The sequence below is a fragment of the Peromyscus eremicus genome, unplaced genomic scaffold (genome assembly GCF_949786415.1).
Source record: "Peromyscus eremicus unplaced genomic scaffold, PerEre_H2_v1 PerEre#2#unplaced_110, whole genome shotgun sequence".
NCBI lineage: Eukaryota > Metazoa > Chordata > Mammalia > Rodentia > Cricetidae > Peromyscus > Peromyscus eremicus.
The window spans coordinates 390,549-400,767 of NW_026734349.1; the positions used below are offsets into that span (position 1 = coordinate 390,549).

General features: G+C 41.9%; 1 protein-coding gene across 1 annotated transcript; it reads left to right on the plus strand.

Annotated features, from left to right (window-relative positions):
• The first annotated feature begins 6,726 nt into the window (after positions 1 to 6,726).
• On the plus strand, positions 6,727 to 8,468 carry LOC131901545 (elongation factor 1-alpha 1). The gene has a single exon (XM_059252662.1). The coding sequence runs from the start codon at positions 6,788 to 6,790 to the stop codon at positions 8,174 to 8,176; it is 1,389 nt and encodes a 462-aa protein (XP_059108645.1). The 5' UTR covers positions 6,727 to 6,787; the 3' UTR covers positions 8,177 to 8,468.
• Positions 8,469 to 10,219: the final 1,751 nt, after the last annotated feature.

Genomic DNA, 10,219 nt, shown 5'->3' on the forward strand with positions numbered 1-10,219 from the left:
CTGTAAATTCCTGGTTTAAATCTTTAATGTGTTATTATTGCTATTACAGTAATGTTCAATTTTGTTGTATAGACTGAAATTGATGTGGCCTCTCTGTAGGGTTTCACTGTTTTGTTTATATATGCTTCTAACCCACTCCTTTTTCTCAGTCTCTTCATGTCTGTTCAATCTCATATTCTACCCTCCTATCTGTCTTTATCTCCCCTCATCTTTCTATCACACAGAACAAGCTGTTGTTCATTAGTCATGATATGGCCTCTCCTGCTATGGTCCTTAAATTTCACTACTACCTTTTCCTGGAATGTTTTCAACTACTCTTGCTTTGCCTTGGCTGGCTATCCTCTGTTCTTTGTAGAATAAAACAAAATGTAATTTCCTTCAGACAGCCTTATGTAAGGCTAAATTATTTTCCCTTTGTGCATGTTTTCGTGGTGTTGCAGTTTGTGTGAGTTCATATGTGCATCTGCTCTCCTGTGTCCAGATGTTCCTTGTGTTCCTCTACCACCTCAGATTATTATACTATTTCTTTGTCCTCTTCCTCAATGATCTCTGAACCTTGTGAGGGTAGGATGAGGAACATAGGTTCCCTTTAGGGCTGTGCATTCTTCTGTCTCTTATTCTCTGCACCTTGGCCAGTTGTGGGCCACTATGTTAACCACCATTTACTGCAAATCAAAGCTCCTTAGATGAGGGATAAGAGATACATTGATCTATGGCTGTAATGATGAGTCACTTTAATACTATGTCCATTTAGCAGCATGATAGTGGTAAGTTCTCCCCTATGGCCTATGAATGCTAGCTGTATGTTCTTGGTCTGATAATGGTGCTAGTATGGGTTTCATCTTGTGGAGAGGAACTCAAATCCAATAAAAAATGGTTGGTTACACCAATACTGTTTGAGCTACTATTACACCAATGGCCATGTGTTAGGCTGATCATTGTTGTGGCTCAAAGGTTTCATAGATAGGTGTGACTGATGATTACTGCTCTCCTTTGGTAGCCTGCATAGCACCTTCCTGCACATGAAAAGTAGCCAGCAGAGATGAAACATTTAGGAGGACCCTTAGAGGGACACATGGATCACCTTGGGAAGGAGAAACAGAGGATATTTACATGAGTAAACTGGGGGTGAGGGGGGCAGTGGGGGAAGGGGATGGGGATTAAGAACATGGCTCACCTAGGGGAGTTGGAGTGGGAGAGCAATGAAAGAGATATCTGGATAGAGGGTGTCATTATGGGGCTAGGGAGAAACCTGGAGCTAGGGGAATTTCCAGGAATCCACAAGAATGACCCCAGATTAGACTACTAGCAATAGTGGAGGAGGTGGTTGAACTGGCCTACCCTGGTAATCAGATCGGTGATTATCCTGTCATCATAGAGCCTTCATCCAGTAACTGATGGAAACAGGTACAGAGATCCACAACCAAGCATCATGCCGAGCTCCAGGAGCCAGTTGAAGAGAAGGAATAAGAATGAGGAATACGGGGTCAGGATCATGATGGGGAAATCTACAGAGACAACTGGACCATGTTCGTGGAAACTCATGAACTTTAGACCAACAGCTGTGGAGCCCTCATGGGACTATACTACCCTCTGCATGTGGGAGAAACATGGTCTCTTTGAGGGTCCCCTGGCAGTGGGATCAGGATCTATCCCTGGTGCATGACCTGGCTTTCTAGATCCCATTACCTGTGGTGGGACACCTTGCTCACCCTTGACGCATGGTGGAGGAGCTTGGTCCTGACTCAACTGAATGTACCAGGCTTTCCTGTTCCCCCATGGAAGGACGAACCCTTTTGGAGGAGGGGATGGGGGTTTGGGAGGGAAGGAGGGAGGAGATGGAGGGGAGACAAAAGGGTGATCTATGGTAGGTATGTAAATTGAATTAAAAAATTAAAAAATAAAGCCATTTCATGTACCCAGGATAAGAACTGGTCCCATTGCCAGGGGATGGGATGAGGAGAACTTGGGGGAAAGCGGGAGAAGGGGAGGAAGGGAGAACTGGGGTTGGTAAGTAAAATGAAAAAAATAGTATATAAAAAATTAAAATAAAAAGAAACATGGCAGAAGACAGCAAGACCAGCAGAGCTCCCCTCACCTTGTAAGTGAGTCAGTGAATCAGCAAAGACATAATTAGGACATTCCATTCACTTCTTGATCCTTCCCAGCAAAGCACTGAACCACAATATACAATTTGTGATAATAGGTACATTAAAATCACGGTTTTAATTACTTCCCAATTTCATTGCCTCCTTTTTTTGAGTCAAGGTTTTATAATCTAGACTTAGCTAGACTGAAAACCATTGTGTAGACCAGGCTGGCCTCAAAATCACAGAAATTGCCCTGCCTCTGCCTACTGCATGCTGGGATTAAACACATGTGCTGCCATCCTCAGTATTATGTTTGTTATGGCCAAGATGTAACAGTTGATGATGCATACTTGTAGGCAGTGTTTTTTCCTTTGGGCCTCCACCTCACAATTTAAAAAATGACATAGAGACACACTATTAATTATGAAAAACTCAGCCTATAGCTTATGCTTGTCCCACTAGCTCCTATAACTTAAATTAACCCATTTATGTCAATCTATGTTTTGCCTCATGGCTTTTTACCTCTTTTCCTTCTTGCACCTCCTTTTTCCTCTCCATGTCCCCTGGTGTCTGTGACACACCTAGATGCATCTCTCTTTCTCACTTTCTGCCCAAAAGTCCTGTCTAATTTCTTTATGCCTGGCTATTGGCCATTCGGCTCTTTATTAAAGCAATCAGAAGGCACCTTGGCAAAGACACATCTTCACAGTGTACAAAACAATTATTCCACAATATATACTTGTAGATGTAACCAACCGTCTTATTAAATAAGAAACACAGAGCCGATTCAGAGAAGAAAGCCAAGAGGTCAGAACTAAGAGCCTTACCCTTCCTGCTTCAGCCAAGAGAGCTCTCCGAAAGGGACCTACTTCCTGTGTGTATGTCTTTATATAGTCTTTCGGTTCTGCCTTCTCATTGGTTGTAAACCCAAACACATGACTGCCTCATCACTGCCTGTCTGTAGAGACTTCCACGTCTTCTATGGTTGGTATTGAGATTAAAGGCATGTGTCTCCAAAGCTGGCTGTATCCTTTTACACACAGAGATCTACCTAGCTCTGTCTACCAAGTGCTGGGATTAAAGGCGTGCGCCACAACCGCCACGCTCTTGCTATGGCTCTAATAGCTCTGACCACCGGGTAACTTTATTTATTAACATACAATTAAAATCGCATTTCAGTACAAATAAAATACCACCATATGTACTTAGCAATATTTTGCCAAGCTCTTCATTGTGGTACTTTGTTGTCACAGCTGGGTAGGTGTATTTGTTGTTTCCTTCCCTTGGCTGCTTGCACAGCACCCAGTACTATGAAAACTAGTCCTCAGGGTGCAGACTTTCAGGTCAGTTCCAGCTTGGATCCTTCCAGTCCGGTGTCTGAAGCACATGGTATTTTCAGCAAGAGAGACTTACCTCCAACTTCTGTGAGATGGACAAGGGCAATGTCAATACCCCATATTGCTTTGGGACTCTCAAACTCCCCTTACCAACAAATCTAAAGGGAGTGTTTCATCCCTGGTACTGGGGATTTTGCTAGACAGTCTATGGCTTTTTGCAGAAACATTGACAGCTCAGCTGGGGAAATTTCATTTAAAGTACAAATGTGTACACACACACACACACACACACACACACAAACACACACTCACACACACTCATCAACACATACAAGTAGTTTTAGATAAATAATCATTGTCTTATTTAGGGTTTCTGTTGCTGTGATGAAGCACCATGACCCAAAAACAAGTTGAGGAGGAAAGTGGTTATTTGGCTTACACTTCCATATCACTGTTCATCATCGAAGGAAGTCAGGACAGGAATCTAGAGGCAGGAGCTGATGCAAAGGCCATGAAGGAATACTTCTTACTAGCTTGCTCCCCATGGCTTACTCAGCCTGCTTTCTTATAGAACCCAGGACCACCACCCCAGGCATTGTACCACCCACAGTTTGCTGGGCCATACCCACCAATCACTAACTAAGAAAATGCCCTACAGGCTTGCCTACAGCCCAATCTTTTGGAGGCATTTTCTCAGTTGAGGCTCCCTCCACTCAGATGATGCTAGTTTGTGTAAAGTTGACACAAAACTAGCCAGCACAATCGCTGTTGCTTTTTTCAAGCAACCTTACTATTATTTCCACCTCTTCCCCTCCATCCCCATTTGTATTGACCATCTTCTCCCCACTCCAATGAAAACCTCCCCTGTTTTCACTATTTCCCCTCATATCATTTGTGTATTGTTATTCTTCACTCTAGGGCTCCTTCCCACGCCCTCCCCTCTGTGCTACCACTTGACTTTCATAGTTTCTGCATTTACTCCAGGTTTCATATTCACATCTGAAGATTTGGAGTTAGGATTCACAGAAGAATGAGAACATGTGCCATTTGACTTTCTGTGTCTGGGTTAATTCACTTAATACAATATTTTCTAGTTCCATCCCTTTGCCTCTAGATTTCATTTTCTTTACAGATGAATAGTATTCCACAGTGTATATGTACTGCATTCTCATTACCCATTTATTAGATAGTTAAAAACTATCTAAGTTATTTCCTTTTCCTAGTCTATGTGAGTAGAGTGGTAATGAACAAGACTGAGCAAGTATCTGGGGTAGGATGTCAAGAATTTTGGACACATGCCAAAGAACTGCATGGCTTGCTTATAAGGTATCTGTTTGCCTGCATGTGTGTTCACACTACATGTATGTCATGCCCACGGAGATCAGAAGAGGTGTTAGCTCTTCTGGAATTGGAGTTAAATAATGTTGTGAGCCTCTAAGTAGGTTATGGGAATTGAAGCTTGGTCCTCTGCAAGAGTAAAAATGCTATTAACCACTGAGACAAGCGCCATTTGTTATTTAGAGCCGCTGGTAGCAAAAGTCCGTGAGAGCATGCAGCAGTGACAACTAGAGTTGAGAAGGTCTACCTATCAGAACTAAGGGTTCTGTTACAGGAAACCATCACTCAGTGCATTATGAAATTCCTGCCTTTTGGATGAATTGGCTGTCACTTGTTGTAAACTTCTTGTGCAATAACAGCTGTGATTCTCTCCATTTACGGTGCATTTCTATGTTATGTGTACATGTAATCTCATGATTGCATCTCAATCTTGGGCTCAACTTTCCCTATACATTTGGGTAATTGGATAACTGCCCCCAGCTGTGTATATTTTCATTAACATATATCTGGCACATCCAACAACGACAGGCAGCCACTAAGGTGACTATAGGTGTTGATGGCTCTTAGACATCGAACCCATAGCCCTCCACAGGAGATTATGCATGTCTGGCTTTCTGAAGTTCGAAATACTGCCTACATTCGCCACCCGGGGTGACTCCACAGGGATGGATGTTCTTTGAGAGCCGGTAGTCAAACATGGCTAAGATCTTGTTTTTGCAACCCATCCTAAGACAGGCACAGTCCAATTGCTGAGTCGCCCTGAGGCAGGGTCAACAAGGCTGGAGCAAAGAACTCCGACTCCTGCTGAGTACCCAGGTAATAAAATAAAAGGGTGGATATGTAGTAGGACAGGCCCATAGGGTCGAGGAAATTGGCTCAGCCCTATAGCCAAGGCATGCTCATAGTGTACTCCTTAAGAGCCAACCTAGAGTCTGCCTGAGGGCCTAGCTATAGAAGCTCAGAGTTCCTAGTCAATGTCAGAGTTCCTGATCATGCCAATTCTGCCTAAGGACCTAACAACAGTCTCTGTCCGAGTTCCTGATCATGGGCAGCCAATGAGGGATGACCACACAGACTGGGTGCTGGGAGGAGGGTATATAAGGCCTTCCCGGTTATTGAATTAAAGAGTTTGTTATTTGCTTTCACAGAGTTCTGGTGGCTGTGTCATTGATGCCACACCTTCTGACCCCTGGCCCCTAGGAAGCCATTTGAATCCAAGCAACAAAGTGTAATGTGGATAGAAGAAGAATTCTATCTCAAAGGCACAGAAAATATAATCAACAAAATCATAGAAGAAAATTTTCCCAACCTAAAGGAGGACATGCCTAAGAAGGTACAAGAATCTTATAGAATACCAAATAGACTGGAAGAAAATAAAAATCCCCTTCACCACATAATAATTAAAATGCTAAATATACAGAATAGAGACAGAATATTAAGAGCTGCAAAGGAAAACGGTCAAGAAACATATAAAGAAGACCTGTCAGTATTGCACCCAAGTTCTCAAAGGAGAATCTGAAAGGAAGAAGGTCCTAGACAGACATTTTGCAGTAAAGCTTTCAATGACTACAGACAGAGAAAACAAGATATTCCAAGATAAAACCTGATTTAAACAATACCTATCCATAAATCCAGCACTACAGAAAGTACTAGAAGGAAAACTCCAACCCAAGGAAGTTAGCTGCTCCCACAAAAACACAGGCAATAGACAGCAGCAAATCTCAAAGAAGGAAAATGCATACACACAAACATCACCAACAAAAAAAAAATAACAGGAATTAACAATCACTGGTCATTAATATCTCTTACTATCAATGGACTGACTCAATTTGCCCATAAAAAGACACAGGCTAACAGAATGGGTACGAAAACAGGATCCATTTTTCTGCTGCATAAAACAAACACACTTCAACTGCAAAGACAGACATTACCTCAGAGTAAAAGGCTGGGAAAAGCTTTTTCGCAACGGGTTTGCCGTCAGAACGCAGGTGTTGTGAAAACCACCGCTAATTCAAAGCCAAAATGGGAAAGGAAAAGACTCACATCAACATCGTCGTCATTGGACACGTAGATTCAGGCAAGTCCACCACAACCGGCCACCTGATCTACAAATGCGGTGGAATCGACAAGCGAACCATCGAAAAGTTCGAAAAGGAGGCTGCCGAGATGGGAAAAGGCTCCTTCAAGTATGCCTGGGTCTTGGACAAACTGAAAGCTGAGCGTGAGCGTGGTATCACTATTGACATCTCCCTGTGGAAATTTGAGACCAGCAAATACTATGTGACTATCATTGATGCCCCAGGACACAGAGACTTTATTAAGAACATGATTACAGGCACATCTCAGGCTGACTGTGCTGTCCTGATTGTTGCTGCTGGTGTTGGTGAGTTTGAAGCTGGTATCTCCAAGAACGGGCAGACCCGTGAGCATGCCCTTCTGGCTTACACCCTGGGTGTGAAACAGCTAATTGTTGGTGTCAACAAAATGGATTCCACCGAGCCACCCTACAGCCAGAAGAGATACGAGGAAATTGTTAAGGAAGTCAGCACCTACATTAAGAAAATTGGCTACAACCCTGACACAGTAGCATTTGTGCCAATTTCTGGTTGGAATGGTGACAACATGCTGGAGCCAAGTGCTAATATGCCTTGGTTCAAGGGATGGAAAGTCACCCGCAAAGATGGCAGTGCCAGTGGGACCACACTGCTGGAAGCTTTGGATTGCATCCTGCCACCAACTCGTCCAACTGACAAGCCTCTGCGACTGCCCCTCCAGGATGTCTACAAAATTGGTGGTATTGGAACCGTCCCTGTGGGCCGAGTGGAGACTGGTGTTTTAAAACCTGGAATGGTGGTTACCTTTGCTCCAGTCAATGTGACAACAGAAGTAAAGTCTGTTGAAATGCACCATGAAGCTTTGAGTGAAGCTCTTCCTGGGGACAATGTGGGCTTCAATGTAAAGAACGTGTCCGTCAAAGACGTTAGACGTGGCAACGTTGCTGGTGACAGCAAAAACGACCCACCCATGGAAGCTGCTGGCTTCACCGCTCAGGTGATTATCCTGAACCATCCAGGCCAAATTAGTGCTGGCTATGCTCCTGTACTGGATTGTCACACTGCTCACATAGCATGCAAGTTTGCTGAGCTTAAAGAGAAGATTGATCGTCGTTCTGGTAAGAAGCTGGAAGATGGCCCTAAATTCTTGAAATCCGGTGATGCGGCCATCGTTGATATGGTTCCTGGCAAGCCCATGTGTGTTGAGAGCTTCTCTGATTATCCTCCATTGGGTCGTTTTGCTGTTCGTGACATGAGGCAGACAGTTGCTGTGGGTGTCATCAAAGCTGTGGACAAGAAGGCTGCTGGAGCTGGCAAAGTCACCAAGTCTGCCCAGAAAGCTCAGAAGGCTAAATGAATATTCTCTCTAACACCTGCCACCCCAGTCTTAATCAGTGGTGGAAGAACGGTCTCAGAACTGTTTGTCTCAATTGGCCATTTAAGTTTAATAGTAAAAGACTGGTTAATGATAACAATGCATCGTAAAACCTTCAGAAGGAAAGGAGAATGTTTTGTGGACCATTTTTTTTGTGTGTGGCAGTTTTAAGTTATTAGTTTTCAAATCAGTACTTTTTAATGGAAACAACTTGACCAAAAATCTGTCACAGAATTTTGAGACCCATTAAAACAAGTTTAATGAGAAAAAAAAAAAAAAAAAAAAAAGGCTGGGAAAAGACTTTCCAATCAAATGGAATTAAGAAGCAAGCTGGTGTGGCTATCCTAAATTCTAACAACATAGACTTCAAACTAAAATCAATCAAAAGAGATTGGGAAGGACATTACATACTCATTACAAGAAAGATCCACCATGATGAAGTCACAATTCTGAATGTTTATGCCCCAAATACAAGGGCACCAACATATGTAAAAGAAACATTAATAAGGCTTAAATCGCACATCAAAATCCACACGTTAGTAGTAGGAGACTTCAACATCCAACTCTCAATACTGGACAGATCTGCCACATTGAAACTTAACAGAGAAATAAGGGATCTAACAGATGTTATGACTCAAATGGACCTAATATATATCCACAGAATATCCCACCATAATAATAAAGAATATACCTTATCCGTAGCACCCCATGGAACTTTCTCTAAAATCAACCACATACTCGGTCACAAAGCAAATCTCAATAGATACAAAAAAGTTAGAATAACCTCCTGTAGTCTATCAGACCACCATGGTTTAAATTTAGATTTCAACAACAATAAAAATTACAGTAGGCCTACAATCTCATGGGAACTGAATAATCCTCAACTGAATCACCAATGGGTAAAGGAAGAAATGAAGAAAGAAATTAAAGACTTCCTACAATTCAATGAAAATGAATGTACTACATACTCAAACTTATGGGACACTATGAAAGCAGTGCTAAGAGGAAAATTCATAGCACTAGATACCCACATAAAGAAATTGGAGAAATCTCACACTAGTGACTAAATAGCACACCTATAAGCTCTAGAACAAAAAGAAACAAACTCACTCAGGAGGAAGAGATGCCAGGAAATAATCAAATTGAGAGTTGGAGTCAATGAAATACAGACAAAGAGAACAAATCAAAGAATCAGTGAAACAAAGAGTTGGTTCTTTGAGAAAATGAATAAGATAGACAAGCCCTTATCCAAGCTAACCAAAAGGCAGAGAGAGAGAGAGAGCATCCAAATTAACAAAATCAGAAATGAAAAGGGAGACATAACAACAGACAACGAGGAAATCCAGAGAATCATCAGGTCATACTTCTAACACCTGTACTCTTCAAAATTGGAAACAGACAATTTTTCTAGACAGGTACACATACCAAAGTTAAATCAAGACCAGATAAACAATTTGAATAGACCAATATGCCCTAAGGAAACAGAAACAGACATTAAAAGTCTCCCAACCAAAAAAATCCCAGGACAAGATGGTTTCAACCCAGAATTCTACCAGATTTTCAAAGAAGAGTTAATACCAACACTCTGCAAATTATTCCACACAATAGAAACAGAAGGGACATTACCAAACTCCTTTTATGAGGCTACAGTTACTCTGATTCCCAAGTCAAACAAACATGCAACAAAGAAAGAGAATTACAGACCAATCTCCCTCATGAACATTGATGCAAAAATACTCAATAAAATATTGGCAAACCAAATCCAAAAACACATAAAAAAAAAAGTATCCACCATAATCAAGTAGGCTTTATCCAAGACATGCAAGGATGGTTGAACATACTAAATTTACTGTAAATTTACAATTTACGGCAAGAAAACAGCCAACATCAAAAAGTTCAAAGAGATTCTACTAAAAGCAGGAACAAGACAATGCTGTTCACTCTCTCCATATTTATTCAATATAGTACTTGAAGTTCTCTTGAGTTTCTCTCCATTAAGCTGTGTGCTGTACATTGCCTTTATTA